The sequence below is a fragment of the Hyperolius riggenbachi genome, chromosome 10 (genome assembly GCF_040937935.1).
Source record: "Hyperolius riggenbachi isolate aHypRig1 chromosome 10, aHypRig1.pri, whole genome shotgun sequence".
NCBI classification, from domain to species: domain Eukaryota; kingdom Metazoa; phylum Chordata; class Amphibia; order Anura; family Hyperoliidae; genus Hyperolius; species Hyperolius riggenbachi.
This window is the reverse complement of record NC_090655.1, coordinates 262,506,441-262,531,129: the sequence shown is the minus strand read 5'-3', so window position 1 is coordinate 262,531,129 and position 24,689 is coordinate 262,506,441. Positions and strand designations below refer to the sequence as shown.

The 24,689-nt window shown below is 46.6% G+C and overlaps 1 protein-coding gene across 1 annotated transcript in view; it reads right to left on the bottom strand.

The window, feature by feature from the left end:
- LOC137535372 (zinc finger protein 665-like) overlaps positions 1 to 24,689 on the bottom strand; it is a 40,405-nt gene that overhangs the window by 8,495 nt on the left and 7,221 nt on the right. The window contains exon 2 of the mRNA XM_068257203.1: positions 15,564 to 16,505. Coding sequence (XP_068113304.1) covers positions 15,564 to 16,449 — 886 coding nt within the window. The 5' untranslated portion in view covers positions 16,450 to 16,505. The remainder of the gene's footprint in view (positions 1 to 15,563; positions 16,506 to 24,689) is intronic.

Below are 24,689 nucleotides of genomic sequence, written 5' to 3'. Positions count from 1 at the left end.
GGAGAGTGGGAGTGGCCCATAAAGAGCACAGCGTGGGAGTGGCCCATAAAGAGCACAGCGTGGGAGTGGCCCATACAGAGCAGGGAGAGTGGGAGTGGCCCATACAGAGCAGAGAGCGTGGGAGTGGCCCAAACACAGCAGAGAGCGTGGGAGTGGCCCATACAGAGCAGGTAGAGTGGGAGCGGCCCATACAGAGCAGGGAGAGTGGTAGCGGCCCATACAGAGCAGGGAGAGTGGGAGCGGCCCATACAGAGCAGGGAGAGTGGGAGTGGCCCATACAGAGCAGAAAGCGTGGGAGCGGCCCATACAGAGCAGGGAGATTGGGAGTGGCCCATACAGAGCAGAGAGTGGGAGTGGCCCATACAGAGCAGGGAGCATGGGAGCAGCCCATACAGAGCAGGGAGAGTGGGAGTGGCCCATACAGAGCAGGGAGAGTGGGAGTGGCCCATACATACTGTAGCAGGGAGCGTGGGAGTGGCCCATACAGAGCAGGGAGAGTGGGAGTGGCCCATATAGAGCAGAGAGAGTGGGAGTGGCCCATACAGAGAAGGGAGAGTGGGAGCGGCCCATACAGAGCAGGGAGAGTGGGAGCAGCCCATACAGAGCAGAGAGCGTGGGAGCGGCCCATATAGAGCAGAGAGAGTGGAAGTGGCCCATACAGAGCAGAGAGCGTGGGAGTGGCCCATACAGAGCAGGGAGAGTGGGAGCAGCCCATACAGAGCAGAGAGCAGGGGAGTGGCCCATACAGAGCAGGGAGAGTGGGAGTGGCCCATACAGAGCAGGGAGAGTGGGAGTGGCCCATACAGAGCAGAGAGCATGGGAGCGGCCCATACAGAGAAGGGAGAGTGGGAGTGGCCCATACAGATCAGAGAGCGTGGGAGCGGCCCATACAGAGAAGGGAGAGTGGGAGTGGCCCATACAGAGCAGGGAGAGTGGGAGTGGCCCATACAGAGCAGGGAGAGTGGGAGTGGCCCATATAGAGCAGGGAGAGTGGGAGTGGCCCATACAGAGCAGGGAGAGTGGGAGTGGCCCATACAGAGCAGGGAGAGTGGGAGTGGCCCATATAGAGCAGGGAGAGTGGGAGTGGCCCATATAGAGCAGAGAGAGTGGGAGTGGCCCATACAGAGCAGGGAGAGTGGGAGTGGCCCATACAGAGCAGGGAGAGTGGGAGTGGCCCATACAGAGCAGGGAGAGTGGGATTGGCCCATATAGAGCAGGGAGAGTGGGAGTAGCTCGCGAGCCGAAAAAGTGTGAGCACCCCTGATCTAATCTATACTGTGGCTACCTACCTATCTAATCTATGCTGGGGGAACCTACCTATCTAACCTATACTGCGGGTACCTACCTATCTAATCTATACTGTGGCCACCTACCTATCTAATCTATACTGGGGGCAGCTACCTATCTAACCTATTCTGCGGACACCTACCTATCTAATCTATACTGTGGCCACCTACCTATCTAATCTATACTGGGGGAACCTACCTATCTAACCTATTCTGCAGACACCTACCTATCTAATCTATACTGTGGCCACCTACCTATCTAATCTATACTGGGGGAAACTACCTATCTAACCATATATAATGCAGGCACCTACCTATCTAACTTATACTGCAGGCATCTACCCATCTAACCTATACTGAGGGCACCTACCTATCTAACCTATACTGGGGGTAACTGTGCTTGCTACCTATACTGGATGCACCTACCTAGCTAACCTATATTAGGGGCACCTACTTATCTAACCTATACTGCGGGCACATACCTATCTAACCTATACTGCGGGCACCTACCTATCTAGCCTATACTGCAGGCACCTACTTATCTAACCTATATTGGGGGTAACTGTGCTGGCTACCTATGCTGGAGGCAGCTAAACAGCTAACTTATCTTGGGTCACCTACCTATCTAACCTATACTGGGGGCAGCTACCTATCTAACCTATACTGGGGGCAGCTACCTATCTAACCTATACTGGGGGCACCTACCTATCTAACCTATACTGGGGGCAACCGTACTTGCTACCTACACTGGAGGCACCTACCTAGCTAATGTATATTAGGGGCAACTACTTATCTAACCTATATGGGGTCACCTACTTATCTAACCTATATGGGGTCACCTACCTATCTAACCTATGTTGGGGGAAACTATGCCTGGCTACCTATAGTGGGGGACCTATAGCTGGCTACCTATACTGGGGGCAACTAGACCTGGCTAACACCTATACTGCGGGCACCTATACCTGTCTCCACGTGGGGGGGGGGGGGGAGGAATGAGAAAGGGCAATTTTTACACCCCAGTCCTGGGTGCAATTTAGCCTAGAAAGTGCCCTGGCTGTTTATAATGTTGCATCACTTGCAATCACCCCGTGTAACACAAATCTCACAGGTGACATCACCACACGTCCAAAACTATGCATCAGTATTTCTCTTTACAAGAAACACATGTAGTGTGTTACTTCTCTGCATACAAGAAAATTCTGGTAAAAACCCTTACATTGTTGTTCCCTGTAACCAGGACTTGTAAATATTAAATCACTTTAGTAAATAACTCTTCACAAGAGTTACCACTGGGTGTAGCACAATATAATATATTGGCCAGCCTAGTGCCTTCTCTTCGTTACCCCTGAGGATGCCGCAGTGGCGAAACCCAGGTTGGGTTGGAGAGTGGGCAGAAATGCTACACACTTGTGAGGTGTTATTTACTAAAGCAATTTATCCACCTGCTATCCACCTCCGCTCCGGTACGTGTTTAGTCTCTTCTTATGGACTGTGAAGTGATGATGTAACACACAGCCTACTTGTCTGCACATTGCTATATAAAGGAAGCTGTACAGCAGTGCCGACCATCCTCTTTCCTTTCCGAATAATGTATTGCTGAAACTCTAGCCAGAATTATCAACACTAAGCAGAACAGCGACATATTACAACAGGATCTCAATAGTGTGGCCACATGGACTGACTGATGACATTTCATGTAGATAAATGTAAAGTCTGGTTGATTCACTAAGCAGCGCAACTTAATATAAGGAGCGCAAATTGTGCGCACGCTATGTGTGGTAATGCAGCCCAATAGGCTTCCAATTAAAGTGCGGGGATCACATCCTATGAAACTACTGAACCTGACACGGCTCAGGGCAGGATCAGTGGAGTGGCCGTTATTTGGAAACACATGTAAGCTTTCAGCGCACGCTACACTGCACTTCTGCGTGCACAACCGGTGCTCTTCACATTAACTGGTTCTCGTTCCACGGTTTTTACACCTTGACGTTCCTGACATTTTTGACACTTTAGCTGTGTCGTTTTTATACAGAAGTAACTTTTGAATTATCTATGCCATCTTAGTGATACATATCTTGTTTTTTTCAGTACAATCTAGGCTTTCTTTGGGTAATATTTTTCTCCCAAAACTATTTTGTTTTATAGTCCATCCCTGGGGAAAAATTAGGCGTAAATGCAAAAAACAAATTTTTTTTCATTTTTCACCCTTCCTAATTTTCACATCACACGTCCCACAGTTATAAAACATTTACAAATAAATTACTTGGCCCTTCCCGATTAAAATGATACCCCACATGCCACATTTTACTTCTAGCTGAGCATGTGGCGGACTGTTATCCCCAATCTGTGCGTCTGTGGCGATCAAATGCCTTCGCTAGGGCGACAGTTCAGGGGGCATAGAGCTGAACAGATGCACCACTAGGCAATGGCAGAGCGTTCCATCTAAAATTGCGCAAAAGGTGGATCAGCGCAACACCAAGCCGCCTCCGAATGGCCTCCAATCAGAGATGCGCTGAGCCCCCCCAGGAACTACAAACGCACCTTGAACCCAAACAGAAGCTCTGCATATACACTAAAAGCATGGCTGTTAAGTGGGAGCAGCTGACCAAAAACAAATTAAATTAGTACTTAGCAAGGAAATGAGCAGCGCTACTTAAAAACAGACTAGTGCCTACCTGCAAAAGAGTGCAAGCTCCACTTGTGGGGTCGAATACACACCGAGCATACACATGACCTGTCTACCACTAGAGGAGGATGTTGGTTTCCTGTAACAGCTTGCATGCAACCTATTAAGTACTTGTCCCTCCCACTGCGAAGAAGTCAATCCTCCATGGGAGGGGCCTAACACTAACTAAATCCTAACCTATGTATATGCATAGCCTGGGTGCGGCATCCTCCTCCAGTGGTAGACAGGTCATGTGTATGCTCGGTGTGTATTCGACCCCACAAGTGGGGCTTTCACTCTTTTGCAGGTAGGCACTAGTCTGTTTTTAAGTAGCGCTGCTCATTTCCTTGCTAAGAGCATTACATCTGTAGAGCATTGGGGTCTGAAACTTTCGCCCTAGCGATTGCATCCGATCGCTACAGGCGGCAGTCATTAAAAGTTTATAAACAGGTTTAGGTATTGTAGAGGTTAATAATGGGCTAATAGGCTAGGTTTGGGTTAAAAATTAATGGGGAATTGAAAAAAAACAACAACTTTATTTTATTGGGACCATGTCACTTTAGTAGCACAGCTTAATGAATCTACCCCATAGTTACATCGTTAGTTTGGTTGAAAAAAAAAAAGACATCCATCCATCAAGTTGAACCAAGGAAAAAAAAAATCACTGCCCTGAACCTGCATACTATATATCCCAGTGTATCCAGGGGAAGGCAAAAAAAACCTTTACAGGATTGGGCTTCTTTTTAACGTTTGACAAAAGTTCATCTATTCTTACGTTTAGCACTCTGTAGGTTTTCCCTGTATAAATTAAATTGCAAGGACATCTAATCTGGTAGATAACTTCTTCTGTTGAGCAAGATATAACAAGGATTTTGTACGATTATGATTAAGGAAACAATTTCCTTTTTGCCCATATTGACACATATCACAGTCCCCGCATATCTGCATACCTTTACATGCCTTTTCCTTTCTACGTCGGTAAACATACTGGCAGCCCTCCAATCTGTTCTAAACTCAGCTGCTTAAAGAGGAACTGTCGGGAAAATCTTAAAATGTAAAATACATACCAATAAGAAGTACATTTCTCCCAGAGTAAAATGAGCCATAAATGACTTTTCTCTTATGTTGCCGTCACTTACCGTAGGTAGTAGAAATCTGACATTACCGACATGTTTTGGGCTAGTCCATCTATTCATGGGGGATTCTCAGCATGGCCTTTATTCTTTATAAAGACATTCCCTGAAAAAGATTTATACAAAGATGCTGCGCAGCCTCCCTGCTTGCTGCACACTTTTTTGGCAGTTGGACGGAGCAACCGCCATTCACTAAGTACTTCTGCTACTAAAAATAAAGAAAACCCTGAGATCCCCCCCTATGAGAAGATGGGCTACTCCAAAATCTGTCGCTTCTGTCAGATTTCTGCTACCTACTGTAAGTGACAGCAACATAGGAGAAAAGTCATTTATGGCTCATTTTACTCTGGGAGAAATGTACTTCTTATTTGTATGTGTTTTAAATTTTAAGATTTTTGCGACAATTCCTCTTTAAATAGAGTCTGAAGACTTAAAATTGACCTCTTTTTATTTCAGGATCCTCTTCAGCCTTAAGATGAAAGATGATGCGCCGCTTCCTGCCGCAGAACGAGGTCTTTATCCCCCCCAAATCCCTGGGGGAAAAAAAAGATTTTGCTGCTCATGGGAGGCAGAGCTTTGTGCTGTAGTTCTGCCTGCAGTCGCATCAATCTCTGCGAATCTCCACCTCTCCCCCGCCCCTCTCAGTTAAAGAAGACAGAGGGGCGGGGAGAGGTGGCGATCGGCGCAGATTGACTGGAGCAGAGGCCGAGCTACTGCACAAAGGGGATAAAGAAGTGCCCTGGTTGTATAAAATACGTTAAAAACAACTAAAAAGAAACAAGTGAGGTGGCTTACCTCAGAGACGAAATTCTTAGACAAAGAATGTTTAACAAAGCACAGGCAACGCGTTTCACAGGTCTGAGCCCGCTTCCTCAGGCCCATAAAAGTGGCAACAGTCTATAGACTGCTAACTTAAGGAGCCTCATTTGAAAGCACATGATGTTTACAATATAGCCATTTGGTTCCCAACTGCTTCGGAGCTAAGTGCTTCTGTCTTACTGTTACCGACATCTGCCTGGATTTTGACTGATCTCTGCCTGCCGCCTGTACCGACATCTGCCTGGATTTTGACTGATCTCTGCCTGCCGCCTGCACCGACATCTGCCTGGATTTTGACTGATCTCTGCCTGCCACCTGTACCGACATCTGCCTGGATTTTGACTGATCTCTGCCTGCCACCTGTACCGACATCTGCCTGGATTTTGACTACTCTCTGCCTGCCGCCTGCACTGACATCTGCCTGGATTTTGATTACTCTCTGCCTGCCGCCTGTACCGACATCTGCCTGGATTTTGACTACTCTCTGCCTACCACCTACTTTTTCAATTTATTTATAAATGTAATTATTTTAATAACTTTGTGTTCCAGTCTTTTATTTATATGCAGGATGTCTACCAGGCCTTTATTCTGATATATTTTGGTGAGTTAAGACTTAAGAATTGGCCTAAAATTCTTGAAAAAAGAAATAGTACCGCTTTTAGACCCATAAATCCAGACAGAAATGCACCCACAGGGAGGTTAATGGGAGGTAAACATACCAGGTGGATGAAGAGAGGCACAATGGGTGGTGGTTACAAATGCATGACTGCCATTTTGCGCACTACTGCGCTTCTACGGATGCAGCCTTTGTAGAAGCACAGCAGTGCATGAAATGGCTATCAAGCATTTGTAACCAGCACCCACCGCCACCCATTGTTCCGCTCTTCATCCACCTGGTATGTTTACCTCCCATTAATGATGATGTATGCATATTATGCACCAGTGATGCACAGTATATTTGAATAAACACAGTGTTTTACAGCATTGCCATCTTCTCCTATTCTTCAAGTATAATTGATGCAATCTGTATGCTAGAGCATAACAGTGAGGACATATGACTAAGCCATCCGTGCACAGCTCATTGCTTCATTTCATACTGTAGTGCCAACCTGCTGCAATTTCTTCCACTCTCAATATACAGCAGTCTTCAGCTGAAAAAGTGGTTCTTAACCACTTGAGGACAGCAAACCCCCTAAAGACCAGGCCATTTTTTGCTAAATTGGCCGCTACAGCTTTAAGGACTTGCTGCAGGGCCTGCACCACTCAGCACACAAGTGATTACCCCCCCCCCCCCCTTTTCTCCCCATTAACAGAGCTTTCTTTTGGTGGGGTCTGATCGCCCCCCAGATGTTTATTTTTATATATATATATATATATATATATATATATATATATATATATATATATATATATATATATATATAATAAATTTTCCTATTTATTTTTTTTCCTAACTCCCTCCCTTCCCCCAGCCAGCCAATGAAGGCGATCGGCTGTCATAGGCTTGAGCTTATGAGAGCTGATCGCGCTCCAGTATCCCAGGGGGAGAGCCGTGTCACACGGCTGTCCCCAGTACAGCACTGCCTTACATCACAGCGCTGTACTATGTTAATAGACAGTGGTCTCCTAGCAGCGATCGTCGCTGGGAGATTGAAGGCGGAGCTAAGCTCCGCCATCCAAGGAAGAATGCACGCGCATTGGCGCACGCGATCTCATGCAAAATAGGCCCGCAGAACCTTACGCCAATCGGCGTTAGTCGGTCCTGGGGCTACCGCCGCAGCCACTCCCATCAGCATGACGCGGTCGGCAAGTAGTTAAACTGATTGAAAGTTTTCCATTGCAAGAACCTCACAGATTCTTACAGGCAGAAGCCCCAGACAAGTATAAATGGTTGTGCATTTTTATTCTCAGATTTCCCTGAAGTCAATTTTGCCAACTTTAGCAATTAATAACAAGTCCCTCATACATGTTATAATCCCCAATTTGCTGGGCATATTAAAGGGGTCCTGTAGTGACATCCCTTATCTCAGCTCATTCTTAAAGTGCAACAATAAGATTATCGTTTTTACAAACTGAGACAATTGAGTTTGTGACGTTTCTCGAGATTGGAATTGGACAAATCAAAATCAGCTACAACTCCAATCAATGGTTCAGTTTCAAGCTGCATACAAGTTGGAATAACAATGTTATCATCTTGAAAAGAATAGCAATTCATTGGGCAACTCAGCAGTTGGCGTCTCTGGAAGTCCCGCAGGCTCACGTGGAAGAGCTTCCTCTGTCATTGCTAGGCGACATACGCTCTCCAACGCTGCCTCTGAGCCCGGAGGTGATGGACTAGTGCAGAGCCAATCACTAGAGGCAGGCTGTGAGTTCCATTGGCCGGCTGACTGAGTGGGGCTTCCTGATTGGCTGTTGTCAGTTTTTAAACTTGCCTGGCACAGTTGTTACTTGCCTGTGATGGTGTTTAGTCTCTAGAGCTAGCTGCTGGGAGTACCCATGTATCTCCTGCCTGTTACCTGGCCTGAAACCTTGCTTGTCACCTGACTATCCCTCTGATTGCTGCCTGGACCAACCCTTGTTAGTTTTGATCACTCTTCTGTCTCATCCCGTACTGATATTGTATGTATGTGAAGGACATCTGGCTTCCTGACTGCGATATTGCATACCCCTCTGATTGTGTGCCATCTGACTACTGTCTATGACCCTGGACTGTTTGACTAAGACATCTGCCTGTGTCACTTCCTAGTGAGTCCTGGTGGTACCACTGTCTGACAGCCTTCAGTTCCTATACCTTGTGCAGTAAGGCCTGGGTGTAACAGTGTGCAGGGTAAACACAGCATGTATCCAGAGGCTGAGGGCCACACAGGGTGAGGACTGCGGTGGAGAGTAGGGCATAGGGACTGATATAAGATGGTGTATCCACTAAGCCTTATACTATGAGGGTGTCACTCCCTCCTGGTCAGAGTCTCTGTTGGGCAGCTCTAGTGATTTGTGCAGCAATCTGTACACACTGCTGGTTATTGCAGCTATGAGGGTGTCACTCCCTCCTGGTCAGAGTCTCTGTTGGGCAGCTCTAGTCATTTGTGCAGCGATCTGTACACACTGCTGGTTATTGCAGCTATGAGGGTGTCACTCCCTCCTGGTCAGAGTCTCTGTTGGGCAGCTCTAGTGATTTGTGCAGCGATCTGTACACACTGCTGGTTATTGCAGCTATGAGGGTGTCACTCTTTCCTGGTCAGAGTCTCTGTTAGGGGGCAGCTCTAGTGATTTGTGCAGCAATCTGTACACACTGCTGGTTATTGCAGCTATGAGGGCGTCACTCCCTCCTGGTCAGTCTCTGTTGGGCAGCTCTAGTGATTTGTGCAGCGATCTGTACACACTGCTGGTTATTGCAGCTATGAGGGTGTCACTCCCTCCTGGTCAGAGTCTCTGTTGGGCAGCTCTAGTGATTTGTGCAACGATCTGTACACACTGCTGGTTATTGCAACTATGATGTCTCACTCCCTCCTGGTCATAGTCTCTGTTGGGCAGCTCTAGTGATTTGTGCAGCAATCTGTACACACTGCTGGTTATTGCAGCTATGAGGGTGTCACTCCCTCCTGGTCAGAGTCTCTGTTGGGCAGCTCAGTGATTTGTGCAGCACTCTGTACACACTGCTGGTTATTGTAGCTATGAGGATGTCACTCCCTGCTGGTCAGAGTCTCTGTTGGGCAGCTCTAGTGATTTGTGCAGCACTCTGTACACACTGCTGGTTATTGTAGCTATGAGGATGTCACTCCCTGCTGGTCAGAGTCTCTGTTGGGCAGCTCTAGGGATTTGTGCAGCAATCTGTACACACTGCTGGTTATTGCAGCTATGAGGGTGTCTCTCCCTCCTGGTCAGAGTCTCTGTTGGGCAGCTCTAGTGATTTGTGCAGCAATCTGTACACACTGCTGGTTATTGCAGCTATGAGGGTGTCTCTCCCTCCTGGTCAGAGTCTCTGTTGGGCAGCTCTAGTGATTTGTGCAGCGAACTGTACACAATGCTGGTTATTGCAGCTATGAGGGTGTCACTCCCTCCTGGTCAGAGTCTCTGTTAGGGGGCAGCTCTAGTGATTTGTGCAGCAATCTGTACACACTGCTGGTTATTGCAGCTATGAGGGTGTCACTCCCTCCTGGTCAGAGTCTCTGTTGGGCAGCTCTAGTGATACGTGCAGCAATCTGTACACACTGCTGGTTATTGCAGCTATGAGGGTGTCACTCCCTCCTGGTCAGAGTCTCTGTTGGGCAGCTCTAGTGATTTGTGCAGCGATCTGTACACACTGCTGGTTATTGCAGCTATGAGGGTGTCACTCCCTCCTGGTCAGAGTCTCTGTTAGGGGGCAGCTCTAGTGATTTGTGCAGCAATCTGTACACACTGCTGGTTATTGCAGCTATGAGGGCGTCACTCCTCCTGGTCAGAGTCTCTGTTGGGCAGCTCTAGTGATTTGTGCAGCAATCTGTACACACTGCTGGTTATTGCAGCTATGAGGGTGTCACTCCCTCCTGGTCAGAGTCTCTGTTGGGCAGCTCTAGTGATTTGTGCAGCAATCTGTACACACTGCTGGTTATTGCAGCTATGAGGGTGTCACTCCCTCCTGGTCAGAGTCTCTGTTGGGCAGCTCTAGTGATTTGTGCAGCGATCTGTACACACTGCTGGTTATTGCAACTATGATGTCTCACTCCCTCCTGGTCATAGTCTCTGTTGGGCAGCTCTAGTGATTTGTGCAGCAATCTGTACCCACTGCTGGTTATTGCAGCTATGAGGGTGTCACTCTCACCTGGTCAGAGTCTCTGTTGGGCAGCTCAAGTGATTTGTGCAGCATTCTGTACACACTGCTGGTTATTGCAGCTATGAGGGTGTCACTCCCTCCTGGTCAGAGTCTCTGTTGGGCAGCTCTAGTCATTTGTGCAGCGATCTGTACACACTGCTGGTTATTGCAGCTATGAGGGTGTCACTCCCTCCTGGTCAGAGTCTCTGTTGGGCAGCTCTAGTGATTTGTGCAGCGATCTGTACACACTGCTGGTTATTGCAGCTATGAGGGTGTCACTCTTTCCTGGTCAGAGTCTCTGTTAGGGGGCAGCTCTAGTGATTTGTGCAGCAATCTGTACACACTGCTGGTTATTGCAGCTATGAGGGCGTCACTCCTCCTGGTCAGAGTCTCTGTTGGGCAGCTCTAGTGATTTGTGCAGCAATCTGTACACACTGCTGGTTATTGCAGCTATGAGGGTGTCACTCCCTCCTGGTCAGAGTCTCTGTTGGGCAGCTCTAGTGATTTGTGCAGCAATCTGTACACACTGCTGGTTATTGCAGCTATGAGGGTGTCACTCCCTCCTGGTCAGAGTCTCTGTTGGGCAGCTCTAGTGATTTGTGCAGCGATCTGTACACACTGCTGGTTATTGCAACTATAATGTCTCACTCCCTCCTGGTTATAGTCTCTGTTGGGCAGCTCTAGTGATTTGTGCAGCAATCTGTACACACTGCTGGTTATTGCAGCTATGAGGGTGTCACTCCCTCCTGGTCAGAGTCTCTGTTGGGCAGCTCAGTGATTTGTGCAGCACTCTGTACACACTGCTGGTTATTGTAGCTATGAGGATGTCACTCCCTGCTGGTCAGAGTCTCTGTTGGGCAGCTCTAGTGATTTGTGCAGCAATCTGTACACACTGCTGGTTATTGTAGCTATGAGGATGTCACTCCCTGCTGGTCAGAGTCTCTGTTGGGCAGCTCTAGGGATTTGTGCAGCAATCTGTACACACTGCTGGTTATTGCAGCTATGAGGGTGTCACTCCCTCCTGGTCAGAGTCTCTGTTGGGCAGCTCTAGTGATTTGTGCAGCAATCTGTACACAATGCTGGTTATTGCAGCTATGAGGGTGTCACTCCCTCCTGGTCAGAGTCTCTGTTAGGGGGCAGCTCTAGTGATTTGTGCAGCAATCTGTACACACTGCTGGTTATTGCAGCTATGAGGGTGTCACTCCCTCCTGGTCAGAGTCTCTGTTGGGCAGCTCTAGTGATACGTGCAGCAATCTGTACACACTGCTGGTTATTGCAACTATGATGTCTCACTCCCTCCTGGTCATAGTCTCTGTTGGGCAGCTCTAGTGATTTGTGCAGCAATCTGTACCCACTGCTGGTTATTGCAGCTATGAGGGTGTCACTCTCACCTGGTCAGAGTCTCTGTTGGGCAGCTCAAGTGATTTGTGCAGCGTTCTGTACACACTGCTGGTTATCGCAGCTATGAGGGTGTCACTCCCTCCTGGTCAGAGTCTCTGTTAGGGGGCAGCTCTAGTGATTTGTGCAGCAATCTGTACACACTGCTGGTTATTGCAGGTATGAGGGTGTCACTCCCTCCTGGTCAGAGTCTCTGTTGGGCAGCTCTAGTGATTTGTGCAGCGATCTGTACACACTGCTGGTTATTGCAGCTATGAGGGTGTCACTCCCTCCTGGTCAGAGTCTCTGTTGGGCAGCACTAGTGATTGGTGCAGCGATCTGTACACACTGCTGGTTATTGCAGCTATGAGGGTGTCACTCCCTCCTGGTCAGAGTCTCTGTTGGGCAGCTCTAGTGATTTGTGCAGCGATCTGTACACACTGCTGGTTATTGCAGCTATGAGGGTCTCACTTCCTCCTGGTCAGAGTCTCTGTTGGGAAGCTCTAGTGATATGTGCAGCGATCTGTACACACTGCTGGTTATTGCAGCTATGAGGGTGTCACTCCCTCCTGGTCAGAGTCTCTGTTAGGGGGCAGCTCTAGTGATTTGTGCAGTGATCTGTACACACTGCTGGTTATTGCAGCTATGAGGGTGTCACTCCCTCCTGGTCAGAGTCTCTGTTAGGGGGCAGCTCTAGTGATTTGTGCAGTGATCTGTACACTCTGCTGGTTATTGCAGCTATGAGGGTGTCACTCCCTCCTGGTCAGAGTCTCTGTTGGGCAGCTCTAGTGATCTGTGCAGCGATCTGTACACACTGCTGGTTATTGCAGCTATGAGGGTGTCACTCCCTCCTGGTCAGAGTCTCTGTTGGGCCGCTCTAGTGATTGGTGCAGCAATCTGTACACACTACTGGTTATTGCAGCTATGAGGGTGTCTCTCCCTCCTGGTCAGAGTCTCTGTTGGGCAGCTCTAGTGATTTGTGCAGCAATCTGTACACACTGCTGATTATTGCAGCTATGAGGGTGTCACTCCCTCCTGGTCAGAGTCTCTGTTGGGCAGCTCAGTGATTTGTGCAGCAATCTGTACACACTGCTGGTTATTGCAGCTATGAGGGTGTCACTCCCTGCTGGTCAGAGTCTCTGTTGGGCAGCTCTAGGGATTTGTGCAGCAATCTGTACACACTGCTGGTTATTGCAGCTATGAGGGTGTCACTCCCTGCTGGTCAGAGTCTCTGTTGGGCAGCTCTAGGGATTTGTGCAGCAATCTGTACACACTGCTGGTTATTGCAGCTATGAGGGTGTCTCTCCCTCCTGGTCAGAGTCTCTGTTGGGCAGCTCTAGTGATTTGTGCAGCAATCTGTACACACTGCTGGTTATTGCAGCTATGAGGGTGTCTCTCCCTCCTGGTCAGAGTCTCTGTTGGGCAGCTCTAGTGATTTGTGCAGCGATCTGTACACACTGCTGGTTATTGCAGCTATGAGGGTGTCACTCCCTCCTGGTCAGAGTCTCTGTTAGGGGGCAGCTCTAGTGATTTGTGCAGCAATCTGTACACACTGCTGGTTATTGCAGCTATGAGGGTGTCACTCCCTCCTGGTCAGAGTCTCTGTTGGGCAGCTCTAGTGATTTGTGCAGCGATCTGTACACACTGCTGGTTATTGCAGCTATGAGGGTGTCACTCCCTCCTGGTCAGAGTCTCTGTTAGGGGGCAGCTCTAGTGATTTGTGCAGCGATCTGTACACACTGCTGGTTATTGCAGCTATGAGGGTGTCACTCCCTCCTGGTCAGAGTCTCTGTTGGGCAGCTCTAGTGATTTGTGCAGCGATCTGTACACACTGCTGGTTATTGCAACTATGATGTCTCACTCCCTCCTGGTCATAGTCTCTGTTGGGCAGCTCTAGTGATTTGTGCAGCAATCTGTACACACTGCTGGTTATTGCAGCTATGAGGGTGTCACTCTCACCTGGTCAGAGTCTCTGTTGGGCAGCTCAAGTGATTTGTGCAGCGTTCTGTACACACTGCTGGTTATTGCAGCTATGAGGGTGTCACTCCCTCCTGGTCAGAGTCTCTGTTGGGCAGCTCTAGTGATTTGTGCAGCGATCTGTACACACTGCTGGTTATTGCAGCTATGAGGGTGTCACTCCCTCCTGGTCAGAGTCTCTGTTAGGGGGCAGCTCTAGTGATTTGTGCAGCAATCTGTACACACTGCTGGTTATTGCAGGTATGAGGGTGTCACTCCCTCCTGGTCAGAGTCTCTGTTGGGCAGCTCTAGTGATTTGTGCAGCGATCTGTACACACTGCTGGTTATTGCAGCTATGAGGGTGTCACTCCCTCCTGGTCGGAGTCTCTGTTGGGCAGCACTAGTGATTGGTGCAGCAATCTGTACACACTGCTGGTTATTGCAGCTATGAGGGTCTCACTTCCTCCTGGTCAGAGTCTCTGTTGGGAAGCTCTGTTGGGATATGTGCAGCGATCTGTACACACTGCTGGTTATTGCAGCTATGAGGGTGTCACTCCCTCCTGGTCAGAGTCTCTGTTAGGGGGCAGCTCTAGTGATTTGTGCAGTGATCTGTACACACTGCTGGTTATTGCAGCTATGAGGGTGTCACTCCCTCCTGGTCAGAGTCTCTGTTGGGCAGCTCTAGTGATTTGTGCAGCAATCTGTACACACTGCTGGGTATTGCAGCTATGAGGGTGTCACTCCACCTGGTCAGAGTCTCTGTTGGGAAGCTCTAGTGATTTGTGCAGCAATCTGTACACACTGCTGGTTATTGCAGCTATGAGGGTGTCATTCCCTCCTGGTCAGAGTCTCTGTCGGGCAGCTCTAGTGATTTGTGCAGCAATCTGTACACACTGCTGGTTATTGCAGCTATGAGGGTGTCACTCCCTCCTGGTCATAGTCTCTGTTGGGCATCTGGCCGACACCAACAAAGCCAAACACAAGAAATTCCTCCCAGCTGTTCTATAGGATTCTATAACATGAATAAGCTGCTGATGTTTTATACCTCAGTGTTTCTGGATGTGTGTCTGGATTGTCAGAGAAAGGAGGGAATTATTTGCATGTTTACTGACTGTCCTGACATAATGCATTATTATAGTAACTGTGCAGCCAGTATACACATGGCTTCCATATTACTGCTCACATTTGTTTTGCTGTTGATGTGAGCCACTCTTTGTGAGCCACTTCTGATCAGGATCCCCCAATTGATACCAGTTGTCCCACTTTGTGCTGTTGTAATTATCACCCTTGCCAGATCTGTCATTTGTATATTCACCTCGTGCCTAATATTCATCCAGTATGGGGGCAACTTGTTGCTCTTGCTCTTTTTAGCTTCCTTTCACAGTATCCCCCTCCTCCCCCACTCACCCAAACATATCTCAGTTTCTTACAGCCCCTCCCCCAGTTATTGGTGCCATGTAACCAATACTGTGTCCATCAGGGACATATTTCTTAGTCAACTTAATAGGTCTTTTGAATATCTAATGTTCATCACTTACCTGTATTCATCTCTGTAATAATGTCTTTCTCCTTTGATGCTCTCGTCCTGTCACCCTCCTCCACAGACTGCTGATCACTCCTCAGATACTTCTCTTCATCCTCTTTAATTGTCCTCATCATGTCACCCTCCTCCATAGACTGCTGATCACGCCTCACATACGTCTCTTTTTCTTCCTCTTTAATTGTCCTCATCATGTCACCCTCCTCCATAGACTGCTGATCACTCCTCACATATGTCTCTTCTTTTTCCTCTTTACTTGTTCTCATCATGTCACACTCCTCCATAGACTGCTGATCACTCCTCACATATGCCTCTTCTTCTTCCTCTTTAATTGTCCTCATCATGTCACCCTCCTCCATAGACTGCTGATCACTCCTCACATGCCTCTCTTCTTCTTCCTCTTTAATTGTCCTCATCATGTCACCCTCCTCCATAGACTGCTGATCACTCCTCACATATGCCTCTTCTTCTTCCTCTTTAATTGTCCTCATCATGTCACCCTCCTCCATAGACTGCTGATCACTCCTCACATATGCCTCTTCTTCTTCCTCTTTAATTGTCTTCATCATGTCACCCTCCTCCATAGACTGCTGATCACTCCTCACATATGCCTCTTTTTCTTCCTCTTTAATTGTCCTCATCATGTCACCCGCCTCCATGGACTGCTGATCAGTCCTCACATACATCTCTTCTTCTTCCTCTTTAATTGTCCTCATCATGTCACCCTCCTCCATAGACTGCTGATCACTCCTCACATACGTCTCTTCTTCTTCCTCTTTAATTGTCCTCATCATGTCACCCTCCTCCATAGACTGCTGATCACTCCTCACATATGCCTCTTTTTCTTCCTCTTTAATTGTCCTCATCATGTCACACTCCTCCATAGACTACTGATCACTCCTCACAATCTTTTCTTTTTCTTTGAGCTCAGATCTTAGTTCTGAAAAGGATAACAGATTATAGCTGTAAGATATTAGCAGTAATAAACAGAGTATAACACAAAAATTGAGGTTGTCAATGAAGAGTTTAATAGGCATAAAGAGCTGGGTTTTATATAAACTGCCGGGCGACTCTTTGTGTGCGAGCCGTGCGGCTGTATACAAAATGAGTCGACTCTTCCCAGTCTAAAGACAGCTGAATGTGGATCCTTAAGATGAGCCGTGCGGAAAGGTACAGCGCGGCAAAAATGATTCACTTAGAATGAGTCACTGCTTGTGACTCCTTCACAAGAGGCTCTAAATGATTCAGTGCAGCGTGGGATTGATTCAGTTCCCGCCCCACCGCCCTACGCCAGCACAGAGGACTGACCTGATTGGCAGACCTGTTGCGGAGGCAACAGAGCTGTTTGCGGATTGGCTGGGCGGATAGTAGCAAGTTTTGGCTGACCCTGACCAATCGGATGCCTGGATTCTCGGCGTTTTTGGAAATTGGATATAAGCAACGCCGCTGAGTCAGTATTAAGGAGATAGGTCTACACTGTATGTAAGCGTACATGGATTCTGTAAGTCTGGGGATACAGCGATGTTTAGAAAGTGAATATTGAGAAACTATGGAAGTAGATGGAGATCTTCTGGGATTGGCCACATGGGGAAACTGACACTATGGCCAACGAATCACAGGCCAGTTCAGTGATACGGGGGTGGATCTGTGACACACCCCCAGACATGTGACACCATACGAGTATAAAAAGACTCCATTCTAGCCAGTCTTATTTTGACTGCTGTCATGAGCAGACATGCTCTATGACTCTCTGTTGTATTGTTTGATGTAATTGCACCTTAGCACTCTGCACTATGCACTTATGCACAGCACTTTATTCCCTTGAAAAAGCTTCCGCAAGGAAGTGAAACATGTCGGGTTTTTGTTTTGGTGGGGGGTATTTGTAATTACTACAATTTATACTAGACTCAAGGGGAGGAGATTTTCTCTGATATGACTCACTAATTACCCCGAGTTTAAGTAAAATGAGAAAATATATATATTGACAGTCAGTCTATTGTACATTGCTCTATTTTAGAGGAAAATATTAAAAGTTATATTTTAATACGACCTATGTAGGAAGAAAAATTGTTGATTCCAGTAATAAACAGAGCACAGAAAAGAACATAACTTGCTAGGGGTGATAATATCCCATAAGCTGTGGTCTCCTGCACATTCAGTACCACAGTCCTCTCTCCCAGTGTGCCTTACTCATCATCTGGTGCTTCTCTCCTCCTCTCCATGCACACATTCCAGGGAGGTTACAGCAGTGCCGGCAGCGGTAGATGGATGAGGATGTGAGGAGAGAACAGCTGGAGACAGAGGAAGATAGGAGCAGAGGCCTGCAGCTAATTAGCTATAAATTATCATTACTTATGGCTCTGGCACCTGATGAACTAGGCAGATGGGACTGCAGCTCCATACCCCGACCATCCCTGAGCCCACTTGTCCATCACCTACTAACCAGAAACCCTCCAAGAGCCATAGCAACAAACCTCCCAGCTGGGACAGTGCCTATACCAGGACCAAAACAGCAGAGGCCACCCAACCCCTCTCCAGCAGCAGCCTCCATCTTTTCTGCCTGTCCTACCAGCCACGCCCCCTGTTACCTGGCTCCACCCCCTAGATGTGACCCACCAGCCATCATGTTTGTGCAGACTCCAACTTCTCCCACTGCGGGACATAAACCTCCTGTGTAAAAAACACAGAAAACAGGTGTATTTAGCTGCATGATTTCTAGCATAAGAAGTAATAGAAATCCAGAGATAATGTAATACAGAGAGTGTGCATACGTGTGAGGCACCAGCTGGAGGGGGTGGCTGCTCCACGAGCATCTTATGGGCTCAGCATTCCATGGCATACAAGATCAGCCAGTCACAGCTCCACTCCGCACTATTCATAGATTATATTCTTCTCTATGTCTCCATCCCTGAGTGGCAATTATCTAACAATTTTTTTTTCTTTTCCCTCTTTTCCCTAGTTTGTTTTGCAGCAGGCAATTAGCTAGGAGGAGGGACTAGCTGCAACAGGAGGTATTTGGTCAGCTTCAGGACTCAGTACTGAGCTTGCTCAGTCTGTGGCTTGCTCACTAAGTGGCTGCGACACAAGTGGCATAGGCGTTAAAAACAGGCGTTACAACACAGGCACAAAGAGAGTGGTGAGAGGAAGTAGGTAATGACTAAAAAAAAAAAAAAAAAAAACCTTCAACCAATATTGCGTTTTTTTGCATTGGTTAGAATGTGCTAGGCACGTTGTGGTGTAGTCTTTCAATTTTGAGGACTCCACCCCAACTTCACTCACTCCACCTCCACTCCTCCACCCCTCCCGCCCCTCCTCCTCCCCCCCCTCCTCCCCTCACTCCCCTCCTCCCCTCACTCCCCAACTTCACTTACTCTCCCTTTCCTCCTCCCCAGCTACACTCACTCTCCCGTTTCATCTTTTACCGCCACAGTTTACTTTAAATAATTTTTCCCCACACAAAAGTCATCATGTTGGACTATGCTGTACAGTGTACATCCTGTGACATGTATGCATGCCTTGATCAGCGGATTGAGGGTGTATACTGTTGCCCTGGGTGTGTGCGTGTTGCTCAGTTAGAGGCGGAAGTCGCAGAGCTAAATAAGCATCTCACAACACTGAGACGCATACACAACATGGAGATGAGCTTGGATCTCACGATCCAGACACTGGATGGAATCAGTGAAGATGAGGAGGGTGGAGTACAGCCGGACCAAGAAGCAGAGGCAGCCGCTAGTTGGGTCACAGTTAGAAGGGGTAGAGGAAAAAGTGGCAGGGAGGCTAGTCCCGAGTTGTCCCTCACTAATAAGTATGCTTGTTTGCGTAATATTGGGGAGGATGATTCAGGAGTAGCAATGCTGCAGCAGGATGTTCTCCTTAGCAACCAAGGGGCAGACTGCTGTAACGAGAAAGGGAATAGGAGTGCAGCTAAGGCTAGACAGGTACTGGTGGTAGGGGATTCAATTATTAGGCGCACAGATAGGGTAATCTGTCGAAGAAACCGTGAATGCCGTACAGTCTGTTGCCTCCCGGGTGCTCGGGTTCGGCATGTAGCGGAAAGAATTGACAGATTACTGGGTGGGGCTGGGGAAGACCCGGCTGTCATGGTACACATTGGCACCAATGACAAAGTTAGTGGGAGATGGAAGGTCCTCAAAAATTAATTTTAGGTACTTGGAGATAAACTTAAAGCAAGGACCTCCAAGGTGGTGTTTTCTGAAATACTGCCAGTGCCACGTGCTACATCTTAGAGACAGAGGGAGCTTAGGGAGTTAAATAAGTGGCTGAGAAATTGGTGTAGGAAGGAAGGGTTTGGGTTCCTGGAGAACTGGGCAGACTTTGCTGTCGGCTACAGGTTCTACAGCAGGGATGGGCTGCACCTTAATGGGGAGGGTGCAGCTGCATTGGGGGAGAAGATGGCTAAACGGTTGGAGGAGATTTTAAACTAGGATCTGGGGGGAGGCGGGAGGATAAAGTCTCAATACATAGACAAGATGAGGTAAAAAGACAGTGGGAACCTATCATTATGGAGGGTGGAGAGGGGGGTGGGGACAGTGTAAAGATTAAGGAGGTTGGTAAAAATTCAAGTAGCCCATTTCATGTAAACAAAATTGGTGGATTATGATGTGACTGCACCCTCCCAAACGGTGGTTTTCAATTCGATGTGCCTGGCCAGCGATCCTGCAGCACTCCGGATCATTCAGCAAAACAAAAAAGATGAAGCCGGCACCATCTCTGTGATTCTTCTGCTCTTTTATTTTTCAAAGCATTTCCAGTAAATAATGCAACGTTTCAAGGCTGCACGCCTCTTTGTCAAGCTTAGCTGGAAGTTACCTGGAGTATTGAGGCTACCCATTCTGGTAAAAGCAGCAGATTTCTGGCAGCACTACAGGACAATTACTTGACTCAAATGGTAACTGAACCAACTAGGGGGAATGTGTTACTGGATCTGATCATTTCTAATAGACCAGATAATGTATCAAATGTGCAGGTTCAAGAACATTTGGGAAATAGTGATCACAACATGATAACGTTTGATCTGGTGACTGATAGGCCACGGGGCAGCGGGACCACTAAAACTATGAATTTTAGAAAAGCAAAGTTCAATCAAATTAGGCAGGCACTAAGTTTGGTGAACTGGGATAATGTACTACAAGGGGAAGACACTGAAGGGAAATGGCAAGCTTTTAAACTTATACTCAATCAATATTGTAGTATGTATATCCCATATGGAAACAAAATGTCTAGGAATAAAAAAAGGCCTCTATGGATGAATAGAAAGGTTAAAGATAAAATGAAGAGGAAAAAGAATGCCTATAAGGTCTTAAAACAGGAGGGGACCGAGACTGCACTAAGCAATTATAAGGAGTGCAATAAAAATTGTAAAAAAGAAATTAGGCAGGCAAAGATTGAAGCTGAAAAACAAATCGCTAAGGATATCAAATCTAACCCAAAAAAGTTTTACAAGTACATTAACTCTAAAAAAAGAAATGGTGCATGTAACCAGGCCAGTTACCATTTGAATTCGGAATTTACGATGTCTCTTCATCACCAGAGTCTGCTTTATGTCATGTTGAGGATTCTATTGATCTTATCAATTTAGATAGGATGCCTGGGAAAGCCTCCTCAGTAACAGTTAAGGCATCTAATTACATTTATGTTTGCTAAAGAATGTTTCTCCTCTGTATGTCAGTGTATATAAGCTGTGTTTTTCAGTTCTGGTCAGGAACCAGTCCGACGAAGGCTTTTTATAAGTCGAAAGCTCACTGTTTATCCATCTCTAAGTTAGCCAATAAATGGTATCATCCTGATTCAAAACTTCTTGCTAAAAAAAGAAAGGTTGACTGTATAGGACTCCTAAAGGATGAGGGTGGGAACTCAATAGTGGATGACCAAGGTAAGGCAGAGTTATTAAATGCTTTCTTTGCTTCTGTCTTCACAAAAGAAACAGCACTGTTGCAAACTACAGAGGCGGAAGAGTCTCAATCTTCTAACTGTAATATTAAATACTTAACGCAGGAAGAAGTGAAGGCAAGACTAAATAAATTAAAAATAGACAAGGCACCAGGCCCGGATGGCATGCATCCTTGGGTCCTAAGGGAATTAAGTTCAGTTATAGATAAACCCCTTTATCTTATCTTTTGTGACTCTCTTGCAACTGGCAGAGTCCCAGTGGATTGGCGTACAGCCCACGTTTTCCCATTATTTAAGAATTCAAAAAATCAGATCCAGGAAATTATAGACCTGTAAGCTTAACATCAGTTGTATGCAAACTATTTGAGGGGTTACTAAGAGATACTATACATGCCTTCATAGTAGAAAATAATCTTATTTCTCAGCATCAACATGGGTTTACTAAAGACAGGTCCTGTTTGACTAACATGCTCAGCTTTTATGAGGTAGTGAATGCTAATATGGATATTGGGAATGCTGTAGATGTGATATACTTGGACTTTGCAAAGGCCTTCGACACTGTTCCCCACAAAAGTCTGGTGCAAAAGTTGAGGATGCAAGGACTGGGGAAGAGTCTGTGTTCATGGATAGGGAACTGGCTAATGGACAGAAAACAAAGAGTTGTGGTCAATGGATCGTACTCAAAATGGGAGACTGTTAGCAGTGGGGTCCCACAGGGGTCTGTTCTGGGTCCAGTGCTCTTCAATTTATTTATTAATGACCTAGTAGATGCAGTAGTGAGCAATGTTGCTATTTTTGCAGATGATACAAAATTGTGCAGAATCATCAACTCTCAGGAAGATAGTGTCATATTGCAACAGGATCTGGATAGGATGGCTATATGGGCACATACATGGCAGATGAAATTCAATGTTGACAAATGTAAAGTCATGCATTTTGGACGTACTAATGGTCTAGCACCATACAAAATAAATGGGATACAGTTGGGGACATCAAACTTGGAGAAGGACTTAGGAGTACTCATTGACAACAAGTTAAATAATCGTACTCAATGCCAAGCAGCTGCAGCTAAAGCTAACAAAATTTTGGGATGCATTAAAAGGGAAATAAAAACTCGAGATGCTAGCATAATATTGCCCCTGTTTAACTCTCTAGTAAGGCCACATCTGGAATATGTAATTCAGTTCTGGGCACCACATTACAAAAAAGATATTGCAGTTTTAGAGCAGGTGCAGAGACGAGCAACAAAATTGATACGTGGGATGGAAGGTCTCACTTATCAAGAAAGGTTAGATAAACTGGGTTTATTTAGTCTAGAGAAAAGACGCCTTAGAGGGGATCTAATTAACATGTATAAATACATCAGAGGGCAATATAATAGCTTGGCGGATGAGCTTTTTGTCCCTAGGCCTTCTCAAAGGACTAGAGGACATGATCTGCGCATGGAGGAAAAACGTTTTAGCCATTTATTTAGGAAAGGGTTCTTTACAGTTAGAGTGATTAAGATGTGGAATGCATTGCCAAAGGAAGTCGTTATGGCAAACTCTATACCTGCATTTAAAGGGGGCTTAGATGCTTTCCTTGCGTTGAAAGACATCCATGGCTACAATTACTAGGTAATGCCTAATGATGTTGATCCAGGGATTTTATCTGATTGCCATCTGGAGTCAGGAAGGAATTTTTCCCTTTAGGGGCTAATTGGACCATGCCTTGTAAGGGTTTTTTCGCCTTCCTCTGGATCAACAGGGATATGTGAGGGAGCAGGCTGGTGTTGTACTTTATACTGGTTGAACTCGATGGACGTATGTCTTTTTTCAACCAAAATAACTATGTAACTATGTAACCCACCATACAGATGCTTTTACCATTCTCAGGAATACAGGCCTACTACCCTAAAAATGCAAATGTACTACTCCCTGATAGTTCCTTCCTTAGAGATGTATGTGACTGGATTCCTGCTCACAACCTTGATATATATAAAAATTCACACATTACCTCAGTACAAAATTCCCATCAGACGGCTCTCAGCACTAGTCTAGCTTAGAGGGCTCAGAAGGACACCTTATAGAATATGACTGCTAACTTGTTTGGGTTGACAGCACCCTCTCAGACTGCTAGGTTTCAGGTATGTTATAGTAAACTACACCCATACTATTCAGCCAATCACAATGCTTTGTGCTGTAGAAGGTGCTGTAGAAGGTTACTGTTCCCTATGAGGTTTCCTGCTGGTTCCGCTAAACTAGACTAGCACCCAGCTCTCAGCCATATAACCTGTGTCACTCCAGCCATTCATAACATAGCAATGTAGCTCAAGGGGTGATCTTACTTGTCAGTTTCAATATCTGGAAGACTAGGTGAACACACACATACAGTTTTGATTGGCCAATTTTACCACCTCGAGGGCTAGCACATTTTGAATACTATGAACAGAATGTGTAGGAGAGCTCTCATACTACAAGGAAGTGGAAAGACTGGCCAATTAAAATTGGATATGTGTAAACACCCTAATGCTTTATACAGTGGGATCTTTACCCCCCTCCCCTCTACCCACTCCAGTCCCTCCCATTTAGCATAAGAACATCACATATGAAAACCCCCTAACTGAGCTGTTATTGAGGGGGAAGAGAAATAACAATTACCTGAGACCTCAGTGGGGTGCTGCAATACCCGGGAGGGGGGGATATTGTAGAGGGCATGTGGCTACACTGCGGGGTAATATGGCCATGCTAGGGGCCGAAGAGGCTACACAGGGGAATATAGCTATATTCCATATACATCTTCTCTTGTCTCTGTGATGTGAATTATTACTAGGAAGGTGAGATGCCGGCACTGGTGGGACATGGCTATATTCCATATACATCTCCTCTTGTCTGTGTGATGTGACTGAATTATTACTAGGAAGGTGAGATGCCGGCACTGGAGGGACAGGGCTATATTCCATATACATCTTCTCTTGTCTCTGTGATGTGACTGAATTACTACTAGGAAGGTGAGATGCCAGCACTGGAGGGACATGGCTATATTCCATATACATCTTCTCTTGTCTCTGTGATGTGAGTTATTACTAGGAAGGTGATATGCCAGCACTGGAGGGACATGGCTATATTCCATATACATCTTCTCTTGTCTCTGTGATGTGACTGAATTACTACTAGGAAGGTGAGATGCCAGCACTGGGGATACATGGCTATATTCCATATACATCTTCTCTTGT